At 54.6% G+C, this 27942-nt stretch overlaps 1 protein-coding gene across 1 annotated transcript; it reads right to left on the bottom strand.

Moving 5' to 3' along the window:
- Window positions 1–1872: 1872 nt before the first annotated feature.
- On the bottom strand, window positions 1873–27874 carry prrc2c (proline-rich coiled-coil 2C). The gene is given in 36 exon segments (XM_035414666.1): window positions 1873–2156; window positions 2473–2697; window positions 2823–2949; window positions 3458–3561; window positions 3771–3977; window positions 4138–4248; window positions 4864–5095; window positions 5571–5785; window positions 6022–6143; window positions 6652–6852; window positions 7433–7619; window positions 7898–7999; window positions 8188–8280; window positions 8612–8863; window positions 9806–10000; window positions 10366–10451; window positions 10551–10968; window positions 11144–11298; window positions 11501–11703; window positions 12620–12651; window positions 12653–15050; window positions 15245–15455; window positions 16062–16323; window positions 16503–16675; window positions 16795–17002; window positions 17033–17326; window positions 17429–17606; window positions 17835–17922; window positions 18024–18163; window positions 18874–18956; window positions 19192–19511; window positions 19966–20094; window positions 21113–21225; window positions 21594–21771; window positions 22133–22303; window positions 27480–27874. Coding segments are annotated over 35 exon segments (8415 nt in total). The 5' UTR covers window positions 22248–22303; window positions 27480–27874; the 3' UTR covers window positions 1873–1898.
- Between the last annotated feature and the right edge of the window lie 68 nt (window positions 27875–27942).

A 27942-nucleotide genomic window follows, 5' to 3' on the forward strand; every position in this document is an offset into this window, starting at 1 on the left:
CTCCGCCCACCCCCAAGAACAATGAATAACTTTAAGAAAGTATTCAACATTCGCTATTCCATTTTTACAGCATATTATTTTATTAGTTTCTGTAACCAAACCAAGATAATGTAAATAAGACCTTACATATCTTAATACAGCGATTAAACCCCTGTACAAGTAAACAAAAAAAAAAAAAACAAAGAAAAAATAACAAAGAAAAAAAAAAAGAAAACCAATCCAATCTCATTGCCCCTTCCCTCCCCTGTCCTCCACGACAATGTTCTCATCCTCACGAGATGTCTAGAAGGTTCTGGAGCCCCTCGGGGTGCAGGCAGAGTACTGGCCCCGCCGGTGCCACAGTGCTGCTGCAGAGGTGAGTGTGGGTGGGGGATAGCATAGCCGTGCTAAGAGAGCCTGGAGAGGACAGGGTGGGGGATGCGTCTTTACAACAGAAAAAAATGTCCTTCAGGCCAGAGACATCTGAACAACCGTTACACCTCAAGGCCCTCCTCGCCCCTCAGAGATAACACGCGGATTCTTCGCTAGTATAAAAAATCGAAACTCACCCCCCCCCCCCCCCCCCCCCCCCCCCCCCCCCCCCCCCCCCCAGCTACTCCAAACCCGTCCTATGTCGTGATTTTCTCTCGTGATCAACGTCGCACGATCTTCTTTATCTACAGCAGCATGGTCTGAGTCGTCGTCCTAACTGGAACTATACTAGAGCGAGAGAGAGAGAGAGAAGGAGGGAGGATGGAGAGAATGAAAATATTCAAAGAAAGAGTGAGAATCGCAGGTCGGGTCGTATGGGTTGGCTTTGCTATGGAGAGGAGAGGCTGGTTAGCAGGAGCCACAAAAGGCGACGAATCGCTACCTAGCGCCAGGCCCGGCCTAACCGTTCACCACGCCCAGTTCAACCCCCCCCCCCCCCCATCCCACGGGAAACGGACGCGCACTTCCCGGCAGCGGACAGCCCTTCCGAAATCCAAACAGCCGCCCTCCCGCGACTCTGCCTCGGCTCAGAGACCAAGAGGAGAGCCCAGGCTTAAAGCGGAGAGAGAGAGGCCGCAGTCGAATCGACCGACCCGTCAATCACACGCTCGCTCGCTCGCTCGCCCGCCCGCCGGCGACTTCGCACTTCCTTTGCGGGCGATTTTTAAAAAAGGCAAAACCAAGCGGTTTCCTGATGCGCAGCGGACTGGGTTAAAACGCTCGACGGCGAGGGAGGGAGGGAGGGAGGGGGCGCGCGCGGCAACTACGCTGCGTTCCGTTCAAACGGTAAATGGACGCGCTGCTGCTCGCTTCTCGACGTTAGTTTCCCCTAAACGTTTGCGATTAGTTACTGGAGGAACGAGGAAAAAAAGACTTGCTCGCTAAAACACCTTTTTTTTTTTTTTAAATTAGATTGTTTTTACTACAAAAAAATGCATTCGAAACAAAACAAAAAATGAAAAAAAAAACTCCCTCCAAATACATGTGATTCCACTCAAAAAAAAAAAAGAAGAAAAAAAAAGAAAAGCCATGGAGAAAAAGATATATTGCTATAAAAGAAAATTGCAAACTCAGCAGCGGATTTCATTTCTTTACTGTATCTTCATTCGTACACGTTCCGAGTGCAGCCATCAAAGCTGTGCCATTTCCCCCCCCCCCCCTGCTAAAAAAGAGGGGCCCAACTCAACACAAATGCAGAGCCCACCGACGCCCCTGGGGGTGGGGTGGGGTGGGGTGGGGGAGGGAGGATGCTCCTCCTAATCCTACGATGGGGACGGGCCGGGGTTGGGGTGGGGGGGGGGGGGCGTGCGAGTCGGTGAGTGTGTGTGAGTAAGTGCGTGAGCAGAGCCTCCCCCTCTCCCGAGGGTCCGGGCGCCAAGGCGACCGGGGGCGGGCGGGGGGGGGTTAGGGGGTGGGGGGGTTTCTCTCTACTTGCTCTCCTCAGGCTTGATGGACTGGGGCTTGATGGGGCCGGTCCGTATGGGCTTGGGCCCGGCGAGGGAGGGGGGCTTCTCTGCTTCCGAGCCCCCTGGCGGCCCCCCCTGGTGGTTGGGGGCCACGCTGTCGACCCCCTTCCCCCCTCCGTCCACCCGCCCCGGCTTGCTGACCGGGGCCTTGAGCTGCTGCTGCTGCTGCTCGGAGAAGAACTTGTGGGTGGACTGCAGCACCTCGGCACGCTGCTTAGCCTGGGGGGAGAGACAACAGCCATGAGCTCCGGGAGAACAGACACACTGCTCAGTGCACCAGCCAGCAGTGCTTTATGAGCGCTAAATGCTAACCGAGCAATGGGACTATCTCGGAGCTGGCTAACGTGCTAACGTGCAGCAGTGCCCTGGCTGTGTAGCATTAGTGGCAGCTCTGCCCAATGGAACCATCTCTGAGCTGGCTAACGTGCTAACGTGCTAAGGTGCACTGGTTGTGTAGCATTAGCGCCAGCTCAGAGCAATGGGACCATCTCTGAGCTGGCTAACGTGCTAAAGTGCACTGGCTGGGAATACCGACCTTCAGGTCCTGCTCTGCCTTCAGTGCAGCGTGCGTACCCCGAGGGCCCATGGAGGGCCCCGGGGGGCCACGGGGCGGGTGCTGAGGCCTGGGGTGGGGCATGAGCCCGGCACCGAGGGAGGGGGACATGGGGGGGCCCAGCGGAGTCCTCTGCACCCCTCCCGGAAACGAGCTGGAGTGGGGCGGGCGAACCAGCGGGGAGACCAGGCTGGGCTGAGACAGCATCTGTGGGGGAGAGTGGGAGGAGAGAAGGCACACGGAGCCAGTGAAGACGGGGTGGGCTGCTGCATTCCGCTAGCCTAGAGCTAGCTCGGTGGCGCGGCGGAGCGGAACCTGGAGCCGCGGCTCACCTGCGGGGTGAACTGCCCGGCGTAGTGCTGAGGAATGCGCATGCCTGCGGAGCCCGACTGGAACTGCTTCTGGTACAGCATGCTATTCATCTTACTGCTCTGGCTGCTGGGGCTGGTGGAGCTCGCTCTGCAGGCCGGGAGAGAGGCACAGGAACAGGCTGAGCCAAAGGCTGGGCCTGACACTTCACATTCATTTAGCAGCAAGGAAACCTGGAAACTGCATGTTAGGGAATATATGGGTATGACAGTGCTAACAGTGATACCTCAGGCTGGAAACATACTTGATTTAAAATCACAAGAACACGTAAGCAAGCTTCCCCTCATGCGTATCCCCAAGTCATTCAGAGCGTTCTTTGTGTACGTCCTCAAAAATTAACTCTACGCATCGGTCAGGTGCAATACCCGTGTTCACCATGGGGGCAGTATACATATAGGAAGCCAGGAAAGATGCCAGAATCATTAGAAGAGATACCCTGCTCTACCTCCTAGTAGACATACCTTTTAAACCCCCAGACAGACAAAAAGCAAGCAGATGAGTAAGGGAACAATGTCACCCGCAAAAACATTCAAGTATATTTCTAGCCTAAGAGGCTAGTAATCAAGGCTACCTGGACTGGAACGTGCCAGGGCGGTACCTGAAGGGGCTGGAGGTGGGGGTGGTGCTCCGAGCGCTCACTGGGGGAGTCCCAGGCTTCATATCCATCCCACTGCCAAACAGCTTCAAATCCATCTCACACATCTGCGTGACAACAGTGCAGCTACGTCAGTGGCAACACACACTCACATACACACACATCCCACAAAAGTGCAATAAATGAAGCGCAAATGGCATTAAAGCTCCATGGTGACAGCTAAATGAACTGTGGAAAAATGGCACCTCACAGAGCCAAGATGGCGGGTGTCTGGAGCATCGCCTGGGCTCTGCGCTGATTAGACCGGGCCACTCACCTTGCTGGAGGGCTGCATCATGCTGTGCCCGCTCTGACCCATGAGCCCGCGGAAGGGCTGGCTGATGGGGGGCTGGCGGCTCAGGCTCTGGGGCTGCGCCTGGGGCGGAGTGGGAGGCAGCGACTGGGGCAGGGCGAGCAGAGGCTGGCCTCCCGCCGACCCGAAATTTGGCATGGAGAGCTGGGAGCCGGGGAGAGGCACAGTCACCTGGGTGGACACAGAAATGCCCGGGTCACCTTGTGCACAGCTGGCGTAGGAAGCAGTGTCTCTGATACCTGCTGCAGGACGGGGGCAGGGCTTCCCCTGGGGGGCGTGTGAGAGGGTTTACCGGCTGCAGGACAGGGGCGGGGTGTGTGAGAGGGCTTACCTGCTGCAGGGCCGAGCTGGGGGACTGCGTGGAGCTGTAGTAGCTGCTCTGTCCGTGCTGCTGCACCTGTCCGGAGTACAGGTTCGAGTGCTGACTCAGCCCCTGCCGCGCCTGCCCCAAAAAACAACACAACGACCGCTCAGGAAAAGCCTCAGCACAACAACCGCTCAGGAAAAGCCTCAGCACAACAACCGCTCAGGAAAAGCCTCAGCACAACACCGCCAAGAGCCGTGCGCTGCACCGCGACACGGTCAATCCACCCAACCGCGTTTATCCACCCGACACGGTCAATCCACCCGACACGGTCAATCCACCCGACACGGTCAATCCACCCAACACGTTCGATCCACCCAACACGTTCGATCCACCCAACCGCGTTTATCCACCCAACACGTTCAAATCCACCCAACACGTTCAAATCCACCCGACACCTTCAATCCACCCAACACGTTCAATCCACCCAACCGCGTTTATCCACCCAACCGCGTTTATCCACCCAACCACGTTTATCCACCCAACCGCGTTTATCCACCCAACACGTTCAATCCACCCAACCACGTTTATCCACCCAACCGCGTTTATCCACCCAACACGTTCAATCCACCCAACCGCGTTTATCCACAGCTAAAATCCTCCCCACTTCACAGACAGCAAAACGGGAGGAGGACAGCCGGCGACTGGCGCGAGCGCTAGCGCAGAGCACTAGCGTCGGGTCCGGACCCCCACCTGCAGGATGTGCGTGTCGATGAGCTGGGAGCCGCCCAGGCCCGACGGCTGGTTGAGCTGGGGCTCGAACAGGATGGGGATGTGCTGGGCGCTGGAGGTCTGCTGGTAGGCCAGGCTGGACTGCGGCTTGGCCAGCTCGGGGGGCTGCACGCCCGGGTAGCTGTGCAGCGTCGTGCCCGACAGCATCATGGGAGACTGCGACAGGCTGTTCTGCATGAAGGCCTGCTGGGACCTGAGGGGGGCGGGGGGGGGGGAGCTTCAGCACCCTGCATTCTACTGGGGTACAGCATGTATGGTACAGAGCTAACACAGCTGACTGCAGCTACGCCCAACGGCATTTCAGTGCAGCAACCGATTATTAAACCAGTGTGCTGGAAAACCAGCCCGGCACATGTAACCAGAAAAACACTCACAATGGGTAGGGCTCAGAAAGAAAAGCAAAAAATAAATAGTAAAAATTAAACTAAATAAAAATCTAAAATAAATAATAAATAATACTGTGAAGCCAAGAGCAGGCCACAAACTATGAATAGCCGAAGAAGGATAGCAACATGCATTTATGAGTTTCCCCTGAGTGTGTGCCCTACCCACTTCGTGAAAAATAAAAAAAAATTATGAAGTTCCGAGATCTTGTCCTAAATTCTCTGTTATTTTTTGAGGGAAAATGGCTGAATTTTGAGTGAGAGCCTTGCCTGCACACTGCTGACCTGTAGGGCTGCAGGGAGGAGCTGAACAGGTCCTGTGGCTGGGACACCGGGGGGCCGGTGCTCAGGCCCAGCTGGGCCTGGTGTTGGTGTTGGTGCTGATGCTGATGTTGGTGTTGGTGTTGGTGCTGATGTTGATGTTGGTGTTGGTGCTGATGTTGGTGCTGCCCCTGCAGAGGCGCGTAGATGGGGATGGGGATCTGCTGCACCGCCGTCGGCTGGAAGGAGGAACAAATAAAAATCAAACGATGGAGCCTGGGCCTGAGGAGGACCGTCCCATAAGCAGGAGTGAGAGGGCAGGGTCTCGGGACGTCCCGCTTGCCACAATGTACAGTATGTACAGTACACACACATAGGCGCACAGCACGCATGCACACAGCACGCGCGCACACACACACACACCGCTGTCAGCACTGAGACGCGCTCCGCGCAGGAAGCCTGGCGCTGGCGGTACCTGAGAGAGGCCGGGCTGGAAGCCCTGCTGCTGAGCCAGAGACGGGGGGGCCAGGCGGGGGTGCGCCGGGCTGAACAGGTGACTGGTGTCCATGTAGAAGGCAGGAATCTGGGCCGCAGAGCCTGGAGAAGCACAGAGATCACACTCAGAGGGGCTTATGGGACACAGCACGCCATAAAGGGACCAACCAAACTGAACCTTACTTCAAACCTTTAACATCATCCAGATCAGTGCACATGTTTTTAATGCTTTAGTGCGCGCTCGCCTGGATTCATATCCAGATAATATTCCCTCTGCGTTATAATTAACTGCAGCGTTCACTGTCATGTTGGGCATTCCTGCACTCGTTTCCTCTCTGGCACGCGGGCCAGTCTGTTCTCCGATCAAAGTCCATTAAAAGCCAGCTGGGAAATGACCTCATTAATTGCTTCATTTTTCCTAGTTGGACAGATCGAGCCAGCAAGCTCTTATGTGAAGCCAGCGCTCTGAAGCCTAATCACAGCAGTCCCACTGGGCGAGGGCTGGGGAGGGCGAGGGGCGGAGACAGGGGCGGGGCCGGGGGTGGGGCAAGGGTAGGGAAGGGGCGGGACGGGGGCGGGGCGGGGGGCGGGTCGTCGGACGGCTCCCCACCTGCTGCAGCTGCGGACTGGGACACGAAGACCTGGGGCGTCTGCTGCTGGGGGAGCAGGGAGGGCACGCAGCCCAGCTGGGAGAAGCCCCCCGACACGCCCCCGCCCTGCAGCTGCTGCGGCTTCACCTTGCAGATGTTCGGGGGGTCGGACGCGGAGGTGGTCTTCGTGCTCAGAGAGGACGTGGTGTAGGTCCCAGAGCCTGAGAGGAGCAGGGAAAACATTTAAAACAAACATCGTAAACACTCAGGCGTTGGTTTAAGTCTGTTATGGCTTACATTCGTCACTGTGTAACAACCACCACGATTTTAGAAGCAGTCTTTCTAAAAAAGCAGAGAATTTAGTTATTTAAACAGTAAAGCTTATTATAATAGAAACAAATATCACACATAAAAAAGATTTAGTTGAATACCCATAATTAACAGTAATATTCACTTATTTATAAACATTCTAATTCTGTGCGTACAGAATCTGCTTCTGTACAAATGCCCAAACTAATGAATAAAGAAGCTCGATCTGGCAACCTGCACCAGCCCTGAGTCATCCTGCACACTGGTAATCAGGCTTAAATATATGAGCCTGATCAAATGACAGTAATTACCCATAATACTGCCACAGGGACAGCAGGGCAGCATGCTACATTTACTTTAGCATTTTACCCAAAATGCAAATGCAGCATGCTAACCCCAAACATATCCCAAACCAGTCTCACGGTTAACATATTAAAAACAGGGAGGTGCTAAAGGGAAGAGGAGAAGCTCCATGACGACGGGCCGCTCCACCTGAGAGGGAGGTGCTGGGGGTGACCGAGGCCACGGGTATCTGCGGCATGGAGGCGCTGGAGAAGGAGCTGTAGGAGGCGCTGCCTCCCCCGCTGCCGCTGGTGATGGGCGAGGCCGAGGAGGTGACGGGCGAGCTCTTCTCCCCCAGGCTGGGCGAGTTCTCCCACGCCTTACGCGCCGACTCCATCTGCCGGGGGGGGGGGGGGGGTCACAGACAGGCACACCACAGCAAATATGGAGCAGCACTTTAAAAACTATAAAGATGTACACTGAACTGAACCCCCAAAAAAACAATTACACCAATTACACAGTGGAACACTTTCTGAAGCAGTACAGGTGTGTGTACAATGGCAGTGTCCATACTGGGGATTGAACCAGCGATCTTAGCTACAAGCCCAGCTCCCCAAGCATTATTCTACGCTGCCATCCGGGACTGTATCCCCTGCTAGCTAGACGTGTGCTCACCTTCAGAGTGAGATCCACGGTCGCCGGGGAGACGGTGGTGAGGGCGGAGCTCTGCTGCAGGGCCTCTCTGCGGGGCAGCGGGAGGGTGTGGGGCAGGGCCACCTGGGAGGAGCAGAGAAGGAGGGTGTTTTATACACACTGAACACACCGGCAGGTGCAGAGTTCGATCTGTTTTGCAGTGTCGCTAGCCTAGCCGCCCCGTTAGCCTAGCTTCCCCGTTAGCCTTGCCGCCCAATTAGCCTAGCTTCCCCATTAGCCTAGCTGCCCCACTGGCGCCTGTGGAAACTCACATTTGCTACCAGGCTCTCCTCCATCTTGCTCACGCCGGTGGGGACGCTGTCAGCCAGTGATGAAGACGGGGTGGTGTAGTCTGTCACGGATTCCTAGGGAGAAACAAAGCAGGCGGTCGTCAGAACATGTACTTATTGAAGAACAATAGTTACACTACAGCAGCAAGCTGGAAAGACCCAACTCCTGCAGGTACCCAAAGCAAGTTAGCAATCGCAAAACCCAGTCTCTACAACTTCTTAATTTCAAGCGCTAACATCTTTCTGCACAAAAATAAACAAAACATGGCAGATTGTGAAGACAGACAAGGCATTTGATGGAATCAATCACTATTAAAATGATCTTCAATTTAGAAAAACAAAACAAACCAAAAAAAAAAAACACTAATTCCCGTTTGTGACGTGCTGACGCTACCCCAGCACTCACCTTGGACACGCTCCCGTACTCCACGGACGGGGCGGTGATCATGCCCTCAATGTCGCCCCCCATTTCGGGGACCTTGCCGTCCTTGGTGGGGGAGCCCGAGTCGGCCCCGCGGCCGCCCCCGGGGCCGCCCTTGTCGGGCCCCTCGCCCTCCGACTGCCGGCCGTCCTTGGCCTTGCGGTTCTTCAGGGAGCGCTCCTTCCCGATGGGGCCCGGCTTGTACTCCTTGGCCTCCGGGGGACTGAGCTCCGGAAGCTGGCCATGCGAAAAACACAGCACAGCAGTTTTACGACCCCATGTGAGCTAAAGCACTTACGGCTGCAATAAATCACGCGCAGTCACTCACTTTGGGCAGAGATGACAATAAAAGGCAGACTGGGCTCCAGTCTACAGAGTCATTGCAAAGTTTTTGCCTATTATTGCACGTCAGGCTGCATGATTCCAAATCTTCAGCACCATTCAGTGCAACAAATTACTTTTCCACAAGAGCGATACAGGTGCTTGATAACTTTTTTCATTAAATGAAATAATTTTAAAATTGTGTTTTGTGTTGATTCGGGTTCCATTTGTCTAATACCACATTTTGTCGAAGGATCTGAAGCCATTCATTGTGACACATGCAATAATTCAGCAAATCAGGGGGAGGGGGGGGCAAATACATCTTCATGGCACTGCACATATGCGTTTCCCATACCATTAAACAGCAGTGCCGCTGTGGGACTCTGGAGCGCTGCTACTCGACACACACTGATCCTTGCATTAACCCTGCATGTACGTTTCATTCTGGAGCTCACGGTTGATGATATTAACACACGCTATAGAGACTGTGACAAACGGCACATTCCTGATGAAGCTTCTCAGTAAATAATGAGAGGTAGCCTAAGCTGGTGTAACACGGTGAGAGTAGCTGTGTCATTTTGACGAGCTTTACCAAATATAAAAATAGTCATTTGATTATAACCATTAGTCAACATTACCGATATTAAGCCTGCTATGGGTTATCACTTATCAATTCCCATTTCAGGCATATCACTAGTTTGCTCATCTCACAACTCAGAGAGGGTAAACGCAGCATCTCTTAGAAAAGGAATGTGCTTGAGACAGGTTTTTTAAATCTGTGTTTACACGTATGGCACCAAAGCTGAGGCCGTGGAGTCGGATGGGGGCTCGGAGGGAGGGGGTGCAGGGAGTCGGTACCTTCTGGGCCTTAATGGGCCCGGCGCGGGGCTGCTTCTGCCGCTGCTCTTTGGGTTCGGGCAGCTTGTTGTCGGAACCCTTCTCCAGCATGGCGGGCACGCCGTCGCTGTCCGTGCTGCCCGCCGACGAGGGCGCCCCGAACTGGATGCTGTCCATGCCCAGCTCCACGCCCACCTCCGCACCGGACTTCACCCCCTGCTCCCACACAGCAAAGCCATTAGCCTCCTCACAGCCACAAGCTCTCTGAGGTACATCACTTTCAGTAGGATGACTGAGCACTGGCCACCAGGCTAATGAAATGAGCTCTCCCAGTGGAGAGAGGTTACAGCCATTCTGTGCATTACTGCAAGCAGGTCTGCCCACTAGACCTTGTTTTTTTATACAATAAAGAATAAACTATTTTCTGAAATAATCTAAAGAAAGCCCTTATTCCATAAATTAATTTAAAATACAGTCTTAACTCGTCTGACTTGTCAGTGCAAGATGAAAACGCTCAACACGTGGACGCCGATGTTCTCGTAATGGGACACGATGATGACGTGCATTCTGGGTAAACGTACCTCGGGCGTGACCGTGCCGGTGAACGACGTCAGAGGCTTGTTCCAGGCGCTGACGGACGGGGGCTGGGGCGGGCTGATGGGTCCCACTGCATCACACAGACACAAAACCGCTCGTGAGAAACGCTGCACATCGGCGACGCTCAGAGAAAGCAGTGCTCGGATAGGCCTGTCCGTCCGCCACTCACGTTTCTTCATGTCGGGGAGGACGGCCGACCCCGCCACCTTGTTGTCCCACAGCTCGGTGCCCAGGCTGCCGTGGGCCGGCCCCGCGGCGAGGCTCTTCCCGGTGAAGTCCACGGCGCCGGGCAGCGCCACAGCGCCCTCCTGAGGCTGAGGCTGGGGCTGCGGCTGAGCTTGGGGCTGGCCTGCTGGCTGGGCAGGGGCCAGGTGGGCGGCCTGGGAAGATGCAATCGCCTGTTGCTGCTGCTGTTGTTGTTGCTGTTGTTGTTGTTGCTGCTGCTGCTGTTGTTGTTGTTGTTGCTGCTGCTGTTGTTGTTGTTGCTGCTGCTGCTGCTGCTGCTGCTGCTGCTTCTTGGCAAATCGAGGAGGCAGCTTGGAACCCCCACCTCTTCCTTTTTCACCAGAGCCTTTCTTACTCCAGTTCTAAAAAAGGGAACGGGCAGACAGTCAGACACGCACAAGCGAAACGGAACAGAGTCTTCCGTATGACGCGCATAATTACGTCAGCTGACACCAGATTCCGAGATAAATTAGCGTCAATGCCTTAACATCGGTTAACATTAAACTGTGAGCAGGCAGGCAAGGTGCTGCACAGCACCTGCACAGTCTGCTCCTCCTTCTTCCTCCTTTCTTCGTCCTGCAGGCGCTTCTGCTGCTTGCGCGACACCACTTCCGTGAAGCCGTCGTCGTTGGCGCTGGACTGGGGGTCCTCCAGGGTCGTGACCTCCGGGTGGTCGTCGATGATCACCACACCTGCCACCAGGGAACAAGCGGAGCAGGTGAACGCTCGTTTCGCCTGCACAGCGCAAAGCTACCCACTGCTTTTGTGTACAGAGCCGGAAAACAACATCCCCAAAACGACCAAACGATGCATGAAAATGAATGAAGAAAGCTCTATGCTGGAGTGACCTTGAAGCACACAACCTCCAGTGGACCGGGCGAGGAGAAAACTCACTGGCGTAGTTGTTGAGGTCGAACTGGGACAGCGCGTCGGCCTTCTCCTTGGGCTTCTTGGCGGCCTGCTTGGCGTCCTCTTTGCGGCGGGAGGCGGAGTCCTTGGCGGGTCGCTGGCCTGCGCCCCCGTGGCCGTCAGAGTTCTGGGCGGCACTGCTGGTTGGATCGACACCGGTCAGTTCCTGGGCCAGCTCCTCGAGCGGCCTGAGGACAAAGACCCCAGAGACAGAGAATCGGAGCGATAGTGTCCAGGAAAGACGCGGGGGGGGAAAGAGAGAGAGAAAGAGAACAAGAAAAAGAAAGATAGAAATAGAACAGAGAACAGGCTTGCCGCTGAAGACACTACCAAGCCCAGCAGAGCCATCACACCCATAAGAATAATGCACACAATGCCACAGGCATTCGCTGGTGAAGTCCGCAATTTTGCAAACGTCTATCCCACAGCTTGATCATGCTGGATACAGCTGCAGTCATGAAATTCGTTTCAAGAAAATTGAATAATTTATTTAACTTTCCACCAGTAGAGAGAAACAGCACTACAGCCGAATCGCTGGCAATATTTATTTTCACCCGATTTATTCATGAAAAATGAAATCAACTGCCAACATCCACCTACAACCAATAAATCATAGAGTGCACCAGTCTGTATTGGGTACTGGCGAAATAAAGCTATACAATATGGCATCTATGTCGCTACTAAGGGCAAAGGTTAATGAAGAAACCCATTTCCACAAGGAGGTATGGAACATACAAGCAAAAACATTGACCAAAGAAAAGCAAGAGAGACAGAAGAGGTGAATAACCGACTGAAGAGCGAATGGAATTAGCAGTACTAATAAGGTGACAGATGAAGCAGTAGAATATATAGCCTAATATAGCACCCAAGAACAGGCAGGAGGTCATGCAAATCAGGCAAGGTGTGAACAGTACCTCTGCCAAGCTTAAGCGTGAACGGTGAAAATGTAATCTCTCACATCTCTCATATTAAATATTCATCAAGCACACACATACTGCATACTAAACACCAAGGTTCACACGCTTAAGCTAGGTACTAGCAATTTTGGGTGTCGGTACCCAACTGGGCGCATGCAAGACCGCGTCGGCCCCGCTGGACACTCACCCTCTGCGGCCGGCCTTGGCTCCAGACCCCCCCCCTGCGCTCCCCCTTTCCGCCCGCGTATCCCCGGCTGGATTTGGGCCCGCTGTTGCCCCGCCGGTTCTGCCGGTCCACGGGCCGCTGGCTGGAGAAGCTCCGCTTGGCGGCGGCGGCAGCGGCTGCGGCCTCGCGTTTGGGCGTGAGCCCCCCCTCCCCGGCGGCCTTGCTCGGGGCGCCGGCGCCCTGGGGGGGCTGCGCGGCGGCGGCGGCGGAGGCAACGCTCGCGGACTCCAGCGCCTCCTTCCTCTCCTCGCGCTCCCTCCGCTCGTTGAAGTCGCTGCTCTCCGAGGCGGTCTCCCACTCCTCGTTGGCCTGGTCCGACGAGTTCTGGTTGGAAAGGTCGGGCGATTTGCTCCCCGCGGCGACGACGGCGGTGGGCCCCACGTCGGACGGGACCGCCCCCGCGGCCGGCGCCGGCTCGGGGGCGGCCCCCTCGGACGAGGGCGGCGCACACCCCGAAGCCTTGGACAGGGTCGGGGAGGCGGAGTCCGGGGCGGGGGTCTCCGAGGCAGCTTCGCTGGCCATCACGGCAGCCTCCCGCTCCTTTAGCCTGCGGAAGCGGGGGGGCTTGTCCTGCCTGGGGGGGCGGGCGGGGCGAGGCCGGCGGGGTCGCTCTCGGCTGCCGGGCCCGGCTTCCCCAAACTTCCTCCCGTCGTACTTGGGCGGCCGCCTGTCCAGGCCGGGGTTGTCGAACCTGGAGGTGTCCGCCTCCTCGGGGCGGAAGGTCTCCATGGGCTTGGAGGGCCACTGCGAGGACTCCCTCATCCCCGCCCTCCGCAGGGGGACCGACCTGGGCCCGCCCCGCTCCCTGCCGGCCCCTCTGCGGCTGTACAGGCCCCCCCGGCCCCGTCTCGAGGGCTCTCCCTTGGGCAGGAAGCCGGGCTTGGGCCGGCCTTCGTCCTCGCGGGAGCCGGGCTTGTCCGGAGCGTGGGGGGGGCCGAAGGACGGGGCCCCGCCCGGTCTGGGGCCGCGGCGCGCCTCGGGCAGCTCGCGGCGGAGCGGGCGGCTGGGCTTGGCGCTGGGCTCGCGGTCCGAGGCGCCCGTGTCGCTGGCCGACTCGCGGCCCTCGCTCTCCGAGTCGGTGTCGGAGCCGCGGCGGCGCCGGCGCTTGGGCAGCACCTCGAAGTCGGAGCTCTCGCTGCGCGTCTCGCTCTCCTCGCGGCAGCGGAAGCCCGCGCCCCCCGCGGCGGACAGCGGCAGGTCGGAGCGCGAGCGCGGCTCCCGGTAGGGGTAGTCCCCGCGGCTGCGGCCCCGGCTGCCCCTGCCCCGCCCGCCGTAGCTCCCGCGGTAGCTGCGCCCTCGGGAGTAGTACTCTCCTCGGCCGCGGCCCCTGTGGCTCGGGTCGACGGGCCAGTCCTTCTCCCTCTCTTTCTCGCGTTCCCTCTCTCTCTCCCTCTCCCGGTCCCTCTCCCGGTCCCGCTCCCGGTCCCTCTCGCGCTCCTCCCTCCGATATGCCCGGGGAGGCAGGCTGGACTCTTTGCGAGATGCCGGTTTGGGTTCGGGATGCTTGTCCGCTGCCAGGGACTTGTCCTGTTTGTCCTCCTGGGGGGCCGGACCCTGCGTACCTGCGGGCACCTGCGGCCCTCTGGGCTTACCTGAGCTGCTGCTCGAGGAGTCTCCCAGATCGGGGGCGGCAGCCTGCTCCCTCTTAACCTCGCCGGGGGGTTTCTGACCCTCCATGAGGGCAGCTGCAGCCGAGGGGGCCTTGACGGCGACCTCCTTTTTGACGCGATCCCCGCGCTCCCCGCGCTCGTGGCGCTCCTCCTTCTCCTTCCTCTGCTCGCGCTCCTCTTTCATGTCCCGCAGGACCGGCTTCTTGATGGGCCCCGACCTGCGCACGGGCCTGTCCCCGGCCGGGCCGTCCCGACGCCCGGCCCCCAGCCGCTGGCCCCAGCGCATGTCCGCCTTCTGCTTGTTGGCGGCCAGCGAGGGCAGCTTGTCCGCTTTGTGCGTGACCTCCGCGGGCGGGGTGGCCCTGTTGGCGCCCGGCAGGCCCTGGGGGAAGGGCTCACTGCGGGCCTTGTCCTCCGCCGGCTCCGCGGGGTCGGGGAGCTCCTGGGTCTTGGGGGCGGCGGGGACGCCGTCGAAGCGCGGCTCCTCCAGTTTGAGCGAGTGGCTGGACCCCTGCGAGATGCTCCTCTTCAGCAGCGAGTGGCCCAGGGTCTCCGCCTCCTCCCCGCAGGGCAGACTGGCCTCCTGGGGCTCAAACACCGACCCCGCGGGGCCTCTGTCGGGCTGCAGCAGGCCGGGGGCCTCCTCCGGACCGCAGCCGAAGGCAGACAGCGGTTCGGACGAGTCCCGGAAGAAGTCGCTCTTCCCCCTTGGCTCCAGCGGACTGTGCTCCTGCGGGTATGCGGCAGGTACGGGCCTCTCCAGCTCCAGCCCAGAGTCCATTCTGCTCGGGAGAAGACAGAGACGGGCCATTAGGGACGACCTCACCCTCTGCAAAGAGCTCTCACTTCACAGCATACACGATGAATCAAGACAGCAACAGACCAGAGAGCAGAGTATGAAGTACCCAAGTTTTAGCATAAAGGAACAGGAAGCAAGAAGTCTGTGAGAAGCACAACCAGCGCCGCTCTCCTTTACCTGGGCTCCTTGGTCTCATCCCGTCCTTTGGGGGGCGTGACTGAGGGTATGGGTTCGGTCGGGGGATAGGGCTCGGAGCCCCACACCATGCGCTGCTCGCTGGGGAGGCCGTGCTCCCGGATGGGTCGGGTCAGGTGGTCAAAGGAGTCCGAGCCGGAGCCGCTGCTGTCTGCAGGGTCTCTGCGCACCAGCTGCTTCGGAGGTATTCTCCCTACGGACAGAAGCAAGAACCCATCAGGACACAGCCACAGGTTTCCAGGCTCTCTTGCCAACCACCCTGCCTGTATAGACCATCTCAGACCCTGCCTCTATAGACCTTCTCAGACCCTGCCTCTATAGACCTTCCCAGACCCTGCCTCTATAGACCTTCTCAGACCCTGTCTCTATAGACCATCTCAGACCCTGCCTCCATAGACCTTCTCAGACCCAGCCTCCATAGACCTTCTCAGACACTGCCTCTATAGACATCCTCAGACCAGACCCTGCCTCCATAGACCTTCTCAAAATCTTGCTCCATAGACCTTCTCAAAACCTGGCTCCATAGACCTTCTCAAAACCTGGCTCCATAGACCTTCTCAGACCAGACCCTGCCTCCATAGACCTTCTCAAAATCTTGCTCCATAGACCTTCTCAAAACCTGGCTCCATAGACCTTCTCAAAACCTGGCTCCATAGACCTTCTCAGACCAGACCCTGCCTCTATAAACCTTCTCAGGCCCTGCCTCTATAGACCTTCTCAGACCCTGCCTCCATAGACATTTTCAATGACCTTAGCCATCACTTCCTTAGCCCAAGAGGTAAGAGCAGAGTCCAGGTACCTGGGTGCATGGGCGGCATGTCCAAAGGTGGCCGGCCGGACATCATGCGGGGGTCCATGTAGGACTGCATCATCAGCCAGCGGGGATCAAAGCCCATAGAGGCCAGATGCTGGGGGTGCGGCCCCAGGGGCTGATACAGAGAGCGATGTTGAGGGGGCGGCCCCGGGGCCCCCGACGGGGAGACCGCGCCCCCCTGTTGTTGCTGCTGCTGCTGTTGCTGCTGCCACTGCTGTTGTTGCTGCTGCTGCTGCTTCAGTTGCTCCTATACAGGGAGGCAGAAAAGGGGCAGGATATCTTCAGAACAGCCTCTCACGGAACCTCACGTCTATACCGAAATACACGTCAGCTGGCCATTCACAAACTTTTTCCGAGGGGAAGCTGGCAAGATTGACATCACACAGAAAACGAGCCCTCATCACGCATCATTTTATGATGTCATACCTGCTGTCGAAGGAAGCGAGGAGGAAGAGACTTCTGAAACTGTTTGGAATACCCGGAGGTGAGGGAGGGGCGAACTGCAGCGCCTGGCTCTCCCTCCACCTCCGAGGGCAGCGTTGGGGCGTCCTCTTGGCTGGAGGGCTCCACACGGGACAGAGGCACGGGGGGCTCCTCGGCTGCAAAGCACAGCGGGGTCAAATCGAGTCGCACTCATTTCCGTGACATAATTAAGGCATCTGTGAAGGCCGGGGCCCATCTGCACAGAGTGACCGTTACCGATGACGACAACCCTCACCTCCTCGGTTCTCCTCCGCGCTGAAGCAGTCTCTCACTGGAGCGCGCTCGGCCGGGCTCTCCTCCTCCGCGGGCACCTCCGCGTCCCCAGGCTGCTCCCGCACGCCGCTCTCCCCCACGTCGGGCTGCGGGGACGCAGACGGCTGGTCCTCCTCCGGCTCGCTGGGCTCGGGCTGGTCCTGCGCGGGGACGGGCGCGGGCGGGGGGGGCTGCTGCGCGGGGGTGGGGGAGGGGGCGGCGGGCGGTCCGGCGGGCTCCTCCGGCGGCACGGGGGAGGCGCGGGTCTCGGCAGTGCGCAGCTTCTCGTTGAGGCGCTTGAGCTTCTCGGCGCAGGCCGCCAGCCGCTGCACCTCCATGCGCCGCTCCTCCTCCTCGCGCCGCCTCCGCGCCCGCTCCACGGCCTCCGACGGCTCCGACTGCGTCTTGCGCTTCTGCCGCCACGCTTCCAGGTCCTCCTCTCCAGCGGGGGGAGCCGCGGCCGGCTTGCCCGCCCGAGGGGGCCCGGTCGCCGTGGCGCGTCCTGCGTGTTGTCCCTGGGGGAGAGGTGGGGGGGGGGGGGGTCACTGGGGATGCTCACTGGGGGGGGGGGGCATGTTCACTAAGGAAGCCTGAGGTACACTGTCCCCCTCACTGACCTGGTAATCCGGCTGACCGGGCTTGCCGTACTGCGCCCTCCCGCCAGCAGAGGGAGCTCTGGAGTCGGCGCCGTCCGCCCAGTCTTTGCTCCCCCCTCGCTCCTCCGCGCCCTCCTTCCGGGCCTCCGAGCCCTCAGCGCTGCGGGCTCGCATGCGCTCCACCTTACTCATCCACTCCCTGCAGAGACGGGAAACACGTCGCTCACTGAGACTTCACACAGCACAATTCACAAAGCCTCCGCCATGCTCAATAACTGACACACTGATCAACATACAGTTTCATTAGTATATAAGCAAAGAGGAATAAAAGTCCAGCAAAGCTGTAGTGGAGTTAAATGAGTTCATTCGCAAAGAAAAAAAGTGTTAAGGATGAGTCAGACTCTCCTACTTGTGATGGCTAACTCACCAATTCTCTCCCTTCTCCTTTCCAGCCTGGTTCTCCTCATCGTCACTAAAGTTCAGTTTCTCCGTGTAGTCAACCTCCATTTGGGCTCCTAAACGGCAGATTGTAAGGTTATACAGTGAGGCATTATCTGAATTGGCCCGCCAGTCAACAGCCCCCTGCACCAGCTCCAGCAAAACCACCCAGGCTCACCTGCCCAGCCCTCGTCAGCTTCTGTGTCCAGGTTGTCCAGCTCCTTCAGCTCCGTAGCGCTGATGATGGAGGGCCGGTCGGGGTCCTGAAGCCAGGCCTGTGAGTGGCCCTGTGAGGGCCTGTTGGCAGCCCGGGGGCCCCTGGAAGCACAAGCAGCAGGTCAGTTTCCCCACTGGAACTCTGCATGGTCACGGACCAGATAAGCCCTTTCATCATCATATAATCACAAGTGCAACACCATCCCTTGGACCAAACTATAAACTATGATAGAGATACAGACAAGAACACACACACACACACATTGGAGGGACCGTGAACTTCACTATAAAGTCTACCTGCTAATGAGAAAGGTCAAAATATTTCCAAAAAGCAGGCATGTCTTCAATAACAACTATTCCTCACTATCCCATGATAGTCATCAATACCACGTAGCCTGCATCTGGCCCATTGGTGTCCATAAGCAAATATACAATCTAATAAACGCTCTTAGGGACTGGAATGAGTAGCACGTTAGCAAAAATAAAATTTAAGTCGCCTTCATCAAATTCTTGCTCTGACTCAGATTTCCTGTGCTGAGAGTTACGGTAATGAAGATGACAATCTGATATTTGCTCTGTATAACAAAACGGCCTCTCACAGAAATGAAATTTAAGGCTCAAACCGAGGATCTCTTCAACCTTGTTCAGTGAGCATACCACCCCCCCTAACCCTAACCCTAACCTTAACCCCCCCCCCCCCTCACTTCCCACAGAAGCACAAGCTCACACAACGCCACTGTGATCTCAGCACACAAACGGAATCTGCTGCGGACTGAAGAATGTGAGCCATGCAGATGTGACGCAGCACTCACTTGGCTCCGTCTTGCTGTTGGGCGGGGTACCTATAGCTCCCCGGCACTGGCGGAAACGGCATCCTGGGGTAGGCGTGAAACATCTAGAAGAGCAAAGAAATGTCTTTTTCTTTCATCGTTTTTATATGGCGTCACAATATGATAGAGCAACCCCCCTTTGTGAGGGGGCAGGTACACATGCTAATATGTCATCACAACAGGAGATCAGAACAGTGGAAATCGTTGCCACGGAAATATCGCATACAACATCTCAGGCGACGCGCCTTACGCTTTCCCTTGAGAGAAGCCATCACCTGCGGGCTAAGCGGTGTTACTCACGTAGGGTGGCATCATGCCCCTGAACTGGGGGGCGAACTGAGGCGGCACGCCGGCCGGAGGCTGCTGGCCCCCGTTGAGTTTGGGCTGGGGTGCGGATGCGGGGGCAGGGGCGGGGGCGGGCGGGCCGGGCTGCCCCAGCCGGTCCCGGGGGTCCCGCTTGTCCCGGCCCTCGGCGGCGGGTTTGCGGGGCTCGTCCGCGTCCGTGCCGGGGGAGGGCGTGCTGCGCTCCGCCCCCTCCTCCGCCACCTTGCTTTCCATCTCGGGGGGGCTGGGTGCTGTGTTCAGATTCCTGCCCCCGCCCTCGCGCCAACTGCCGACATCTACACACACAAGAAGTGGTTTCAGAGAGGGAACAAAAAAACACACTCAAAAAACACACACAAAAAAAAAAAACATTCCAAGTAAATTTGTTTACATTAAACTGTTGTTAAAAATGCAACTTGAGCTTTTAAATGATGGTCAAAGTGCTGATATCAGAAGTCACGCTTTTTCAGAAATACAGAAGCTTCCGTTCTGAAAAATGAGTTTTCAGAAGGTAGGTCGTGAACATTTCTGCGTTTCGACCAATTTCACCAGAATTTTAAACAAACTGGTGGTATCCCTAGAAATAAATGAAGACAGTTGATGCAGTAAGACTAATAGCTGCATTTTCAGAACGCAGCACACGTTGTAACTGTGTTTTTTGTGTGTACAGAAAACCCTGAACGCTGTGTTAATGTGACCACAGGGCGTCCTGGTTTGGCCCATGCCACAGGTCTGCATCGGAGCTCTCACTCTGTGGCCTCAGGCTGGGGCCGGGCCCGTACGGCTCCTCCTCCTGCTGCTCCCCCGGCTTGTCCGACTCCCCGGCTGCCTGCAGGCTGGGGAACTCCTGGTGGAACTGACTGTTCACCCGGGGGGCTCCTGCGACACACGTTAGCTTCGTTAGCGTCGCCTCATAAACACGCACCGAGGAGAACCGCTGCTTCCCCTGAGGTTCTCATCACTGAGCCCAACACACCCTGAGCGCACCAAGCACTGTTACTGTCACTTATCAATATGTGCACCAAGCACCATTACTGTCACTTATCAATATGTGCACCAAGCACTGTTACTGTCACTTATCAATACATGCACCAAGCACTGTTACTGTCACTTATCAACAGATGCACCAAGCACTGTTACTGTCACTTATCAATATGTGCACCAAGCACCATTACTGTCACTTATCAATATGTGCACCAAGCACCATTACTGTCACTTATCAACAGATGCACCAAGCACTGTTACTGTCACTTATCAATATGTGCACCAAGCACCATTACTGTCACTTATCAACAGATGCACCAAGCACTGTTACTGTCACTTATCAATATGTGCACCAAGCACCATTACTGTCACTTATCAATATGTGCACCAAGCACCATTACTGTCACTTATCAATACATGCACCAAGCACTCTTACTGTCACTTATCGACAGATTCACCAAGCACTGTTACTGTCACTTATCAGTACGTGCAACAAGCACTGTTACTATCATTTAACAATACTTGAATAGAAAGGAGTTGAGACAATGCATACAGCTACAAACAGCCAGCACAACTTCACATTGAACAACTTTTCCCATGCTGCCTAGGACTGCAGATGGACCTAAAATGGATTATGGCTGAATTAAACCAGACCCATGAAAACCAGGCCCACAAAAAACGGATTCCAATCGTTACATGGTGCGTTAAGACTTGAAAGTCAAAGCTACTTACAATAACAGGCCTATTCAAATGTAAGTTACATGTTTTTACTTTGAAACTTTCATTTAATTATCAGTTGTAATTGAGATATTTCTCCAAATATAACATTGCATTCATCTTTATAAATACACACAGACAGACGGTAGAATGATTTTTGTCATCAGCTAATCTAATATTAAGGGCAGCCACCTACCGTCTACTGGCCCAGGCTGCTTATTGCTGGCCCAGGAGCGACTGGTGCTCACAGGCACCTCCTGTGGCTGAGGCGCCCCCTGTTTGGGCTGGGGTGGAGGGGTCTCTTGTTGCCTGAAACACAGATAACGAACAAGTTGAAAACACACCGTAGCATAATTGAAAAGCAACGACAGCAGCCGCTTCTTTGATTTCGCTCCGGCACAGCCACCTCCCGCATAACCTCCCTGGTCTTCCGGAAAAGCAGTTTGCAATTTTAAAAAGTGTGGCCACCCCTTATCTAGTTCATTTAAAATCGTTCTGGATAAGGATAAGTCACAAATAAACTTCTTTATATCCGGGTAAATACAGTTCAGCTTTAGATTGAACCGTGCAGTTCTTGATTTAAACTTCCTGCTTTAAGCGTGACCGGGGCTGAGAGGCGGGGCTGAGAGGCGGGGCTAGGAGGCGGGGCTAGGAGGCGGGGCCTCCGCGCGTCTCACCGCTCGTCGCCGGGCTGGTCCTGTCTCGAGGCCCAACCGCTCCCGTCCTTGGGCACGATGTTGACGTTGGGATCGTTACCCTTGTTCTCCGCCTTCAGGCTGGGCAAGTTGGCCGGAGGGGGCATGCGCCGACTGGCAGCAACCTTGCCCAAACTCTGGAGCCCATGTCTGGCAGCCACTTCGAGGGGAAAATAAGAGCGAAGGTCACAGCAGTGCAGAGACACAACAAAATCAAGCAAAATGACTTTTTAAATGGAGGATCAGAGAATGCTTACATTGAGCATAGAGGCCAGGCTCTATAAACTGACACATCACATCACACAGTTTTCTACATAGTCCTCAATCTTCAGTTGAGGGAATACTTGTTAGACCTCTTCTTCAAAAAATCCACTGTGGACTTCCACTTCAGTTTTCAATGAACAGAACTAACCTTCTGGTACACACACTGAATATACAACCCCCTGAAATCCTGAAGACAACCGCAGGCTAATCCAGCCGTGTTTCAGTCACATGAAAGAGCGGAGCTGAGCTGAGCTTACCTGCAGTTTTCTGGGTCTCCAGTGACTTGCCTTTGTAGGTGTTGAAGAGGCTAAGGGTTGCGTACTTGGTCTTGCCATCCTTTGCCTTGGTGCTCTGCCCTGACTTCTCGGACATTTCGCTGGAAACTCATTGAGTCTGATCCTCCGGCCTCGCCCCTCAGAACCAGCCTCCTGTCGGGGCGAGCAGAGCAGGGCCGGAGTGAGCCTGCAGCCTGGGACAGCTCCAGAACTGTCCCACATAACTCAAAACCCCCGCCCCCCCCCAACCGCCCCGCAAACAAACCATCTACCCCAACACCTAGTCTACGATGGCTATGAAGCAATGGACATCGCCTTTCATAGCTGCCCAGACTCAACAGAGCGACAGAGCGACTTCAGTTTACTCCAATGGCCTGCACAGTCTCCAGATAGCAACAAACTAGAGCATCTTTGGTATGATGCAAAGTCTGAAGCAACAATGTGTGGGCGAAAAATTGCATGATGCTATCGAGTCAGCACAGAGCGAAATCCCTAAAAGAAGGTTTCCAACACCTTGTTAAATACATGCTGCAAAGCATTCAGGCTGTTCTGAAGGCAGAAGGGAGTCCTACCTGGTACTAGACAGGTATGTCTAATAAAGAGGGCACTGAGTGTATATTTTCAAAGGGACATCATACATACTCCCAGAGTGATTGAGCTGCATTGCAAAGTGCATCCGAAACTGTGCGTGGGGTGCCGAGCTGACAGAAGCACTTCAGAGGTTACGCACAGCCACAGCACTCGCGTGGGCAGATGGCGCTCAAGTGTCGCGGTGCAGTTTGGCAACCCGACAGCAGGCCGCTGTGACTTTAAACCACAATGCCCGAAGCCAATGGAGCATGTCGGGTTGCCATGGCGACAGTTCCTAATAGTGCAGGATTGACAGTCGTCCGGGCCGGAGCATCCCGCGCACCGCATGGGGGCCATTCATAATTGATGGCGCGGTGTCGGAGCAGTGGAGCACGGCCATTAGGACCGGGCATCCAGCAGGTCTCCCACAGCGGTATGGCAAACACTGGCTATATATAAAAACACAGCGTGCCTCTGCAAAGAGTCCACTACACCAAGTATACTGGACCCTAAACAACCTCCGTTTACCTGACATTCGCAATTTGCACTCAAGCTGAAGCAGGATGCCCCCCCCACCTCCCGCTCACCACAACACGGGATGGGTGCACGGCCTCCGGCCCAGTGGTCTCGCAAGCATCCAGACGACGGCTGAGCCAATCAAACGAGACTGTGATGACAGCAGAGCCAGAAAACAGACCTGCTCCCTCCCATCTGAAACTGGCACCGGGCACGAGAGTCAGAGGGGCAGCCAAGGACACTGCCTGCTCCCCGGCCCTGCGGCAGCGCGTTCCCGAATCATCGCTGCGCCGTGCCCACCAGCGCCCCCCTCGCAGCACGGCCTTCATGTGCAGCTCTCCACACAGGAAGCAGGCCTGTGTCCCATGAAGCAGGGACAAAGCCGAGACAGGAAGCAGGGACAAACCCGACACAAGAAGCAGGTCCGTACCCATGAAGCAGGGACAAACCCGACAGAGGAAGCAGGCCCATCCCTATGAAGCAGAGACAAACCCGACACAGGAAGCAGGTCCGTACCCATGAAGCAGGGAGAAGCCCGACACAGGAAGCAGGCCAATCCCCATGAAGCAGGGAGAAGCCCGACACAGGAAGCAGATGAGAGCCTCTGGGGCGCGTGCAGAACTGCGGAGCCCGAAAACGTGCTCTCGGGAGGCACAGAAGAGGCCCCCTCCAGAGGACTGGCTGGTGACAGAGGCGGTGTGTGTGTGTATGTGTGTGGGGCGGGGCAAGGAGGGTTGGGGTGGGGTTCCCCTGCACCCGCCCCCTTTCTCTCTCTGCTCTGTGCGGTTTGGCTTCGCCCCCATTCCTGCCAGGACATCTGCCTTCCAGATGCACGGCCCTATCAGGGCAGCTGCTGCACACTCGCAGCCCACTCAAAGTTCACTCCCAAACTGCACTGCAATAATGCAGCTCTTAGGGGCAGCTTAGTTTAAAAAATAAAATAAAATAAAAACAATACAACTCATGCATTTATGACCCTTGAAAAAATAAAAAAGTTATCTGTACACTTGTGTATTTTCCTTGAGATATGGGTAGTTGGCAATGACTATGAGGACCTTTTTTCATCAAAAGCAATTCTCTTTATGGTCCACCTTAATTCTTACACCCTATCGTACAACACCTCTCACAGGTGAGATACTGCCATTCAGGGTGTGACGTATAAGGACACTGGCATTACTGAGAGGTACACCTCCATGCCATAGTGTCACGAACATAACTTCATTTTCAGGGTAAAGAATAAATAAACTGAAAACAGATTGCATCCCAAATCTGGCGGTGACCACTCATCTGTGGCTCTCCAAAATGTAGACAAAGCAAGAGTCCATTCCTACAAAAAATATATACTTATAGTGACTTGTGCTGAAATGTCCAGGGAGACGGTATTTACTCCAGGCTCCAAAAAAGCCTTTATTTTTTGTGCAGGCCCAGGCTTTGAGGAATTCACCAGGAAGTTGTGCTCCTTTCCAATCAGGCAGACATGTAAAGTATCATCAGATGTAATCATCAGACAGACCAGGAAAGCCGGTTCAGACTCAACCCATGAGCTCCACTGTAGCTGTCCACTGTAGCTCCTCCCCTCAGGCAGATACTGCAGGGTGCCTCAGTGGAAGAGACCACATGCAGCAATCCCATTGTCAATCAAACGCCTTAACAACAGTAGGCAGGGATTGTGAGTGCCCACGTGTAATATACTACATAAAAGGAATGTGACTTGATTAAAAAAGTTTACCCATGATAAGAGCATGTGCAGTGTTTATCCATCACAGATGCAAACATTGTATTTATGCAGTGGCTAAATTTCCAACATTTGTGAAAAATTTCCCTTTGGACACAGGAAATTCCTGAATCTCTTAAGTTTAGAAAGGTCCAAGGGGTCCCTGTACCAAATGTTACATGCAAACTTTGTTTAACCAACTCCACCTTTTAGTTGTTACGGACCTCTGGATGACTAACTGTTGGGGCACAAGTCTCTTGATGTGATGCATAAATGGCTATAGCTTCATCGGCATCTAGGAAAGGATGGGTTACCCCCATCTCATTGCTCACCAGTGACTTATCTGGCTGATTGGCTGTTTGTGATCTACCTGTTCAATAGCTTGAATGTATTAGCTGTTTAGTAGGAATGATGCTAAACATTTGACTAGAATGTTCAACCAACAGACAGTTTTAACTTCTTTTAAACAATATTCCGTGAGTTCATAAAACCTTGCAGACAACATACAGTACATTCCTGCCCAAGAGAGAAAGTAAATCTCTCTCTGCAGTGAATCATTACACAGAAAGCTTGGGAGTTTCAGATCCTGCAGGTGGTGTTCAATTCTGGGAACTACACAAGCCTGTAGTATCAACTTCAAATGCAACTGTTACTGTACAACTGCATTATGCAGAGGAATTGGAAAAGAACGAGAACAATAAAAAAATATATACTGATTGATCACTCTATCCACTTCCGGCACAATGCCTTCATCAGAGCATCAGTACCTGTATGGCTTATACAGCCTATATTATATTTAAGAGATATCAGACAATCTAATGGTAGAAGCAATAGATAATGGTAGAAGCGTAATGATTTTGTTTCTCTATATCACAAACCCTCCGCTGGTTCTCATGGACCGGCTTAAGCCCGGTAAAAATGTCTTCACCTCTCCCAGACACGTAAGGGAGGGAAACGACCTCCTCCTGTAAACTACAGGCAGTCTGTCTTGTGCACGAACATCTCAGACATTCATCATCCCTCAGTCAGTAAGCTATAGATAAACAAGGGAGGGTGACTCAGTAGACTGCCGTTTCACCAACGTGCGTTTTCACATGCATACATATTCTCTTTTACCTACCGCATGTCCAAATCACTCGAGATATAAAATGAGGTTAAATTAGCTATGCTGAAGATGTTTAAATGTTACAAGGGCCGTCGCAAAAACAAGAACTGTAAAAAATAAACAGTTAATTTAAGAAAAGTGTTCTTCATTACATTAAACTGCTGTCCGTAATGACGGATTGAGAAAAAAACAATATCACTCATTACGACATAAAAAGAAGGAATTTGATTCTGAGATAGAAATGTGTACCTATACTAGTTCCCACTGATGAGACTCGCCGAATGCGGTAACGATGGGGTATAGGCTACAACACGTTTCAACGTTTGAGATTTTAGCACATTTAACATTTGTCCAGAGCGGCTTTAATTACAATTTGTAGTTACTTCACTTCAAACATCTTCGGTATTAGTCAAATTTTTATTTCATGTTTCTAAAACCATAGAAACAAAGATTGAAGGGCCTACAAGCGCCAAAATATTCAGAAGTTGCGTTGAGGCGGTATGCAAAGTCGTTTTGGTTTGGTAAGCGACTCAATTTTCTTCGGTCTACTGCAGCTAAACATAACAGTAGCTAGCTGGATATTTAGCGAGCTAACCATCAAGGTGACACAAACATCGATTGTGAAAGTAATTACTGGGGAGTAGTAGCAACGGTGTGCTTCAAGATAGTGTCGTCGTATGTTTTAAATAGCGTAACAACACAATAGCTAACGTCACCTAAATGCTAACTGGCATATCATGATTTGGCAAGCAGCTAAAGTATAGTTTTGCAGGTTTTCACTAAACAAGCGAAGTAGCTTTGGTTAGCTAGTGATGAAATAGTTCATCGACACGAGCACCATCGCCACTCTACGGACGATTTCCCCCCAGACACGTTCTCTTGTGCACAACACCAAAGCACCCGACGGTAATTTGGGCATTATGCTGCAAGAAACAATTGCAGTTGCTTCCGATCGACTAGACCGGGCAGGCTGGCGTTGTTTCAATGGACCAGTTTAGGCAGACTGGGTGGGTCAGGGAGGCCCGATGGCCTTAAAAGCCCTAGACACGCTGTAGGAAGCGAGCTATAGTTACTGCTCGCTAATGTTAGCAGCTAGTCGGCTACATTCTGCGGTAACTGGTCAGGTCGAAGATGTAACGCCAACTCATTGCCAGTCGTGTCTGATCAGGCAAGTTGTACAGCCAACGTTAACAAACGATGGAGTTAACGTTAGCTAGCTATCCAAGTTGACTCGCACGCTAGCTGCCTACTTTAGATAGATCCTCCAGATTTCACACCTTTCTCCCTTCACCCCTGCACGCACAATCACACACAGCTCCATCACCGTGGATCTATTCTCTGTCTGGGTTGTTATCTCCTTCATTAGCCCCATATTTTCTGCAACGTTACCACCCAATTCAAAAGTCCTTTGCAGCACAACTTACCTGTCTCCGCCGGTCCCTTCTCTAACTTGTCTCCTTTCCGAGCCGGTCCAGGCGCTTGTTTCGGCCCTCTTCCCTTGTTGTGTGAACGGCCGGCAGATTACAAAAGCTAGCAAGCTAGCAGCTCGGCTAGCAGCCTACTACTTGCTAGCGCTTCTCTGTGGCCGGGGCCCTATTACTTAGCTATCTTGGTGACTCTCTATTTGCGCTCTTTGGGCGCCCTGTGTGCGTTGGACGATATCAGCTTATCCGTATATATCTGTCCCTCGTCTCGGGCGTTTCGTTTTGTTTTTTCCCCCGTTGTCTTGTGAGACTGAGCGGCTGAAACTAGTTGAGTGAGGCCCCGCTCGCGCCGCGGCCTGTCGCACAATCAAAGATGGCAGACCGCCAATCCTAGGTTTCCTAACGTCATCACGTTCGGACGACGGCGGCTGCAGGGCGTCATTTTTTTAAACGCTCACAAATT

This window comes from Anguilla anguilla, chromosome 4, assembly GCF_013347855.1.
Source record: "Anguilla anguilla isolate fAngAng1 chromosome 4, fAngAng1.pri, whole genome shotgun sequence".
NCBI lineage: Eukaryota > Metazoa > Chordata > Actinopteri > Anguilliformes > Anguillidae > Anguilla > Anguilla anguilla.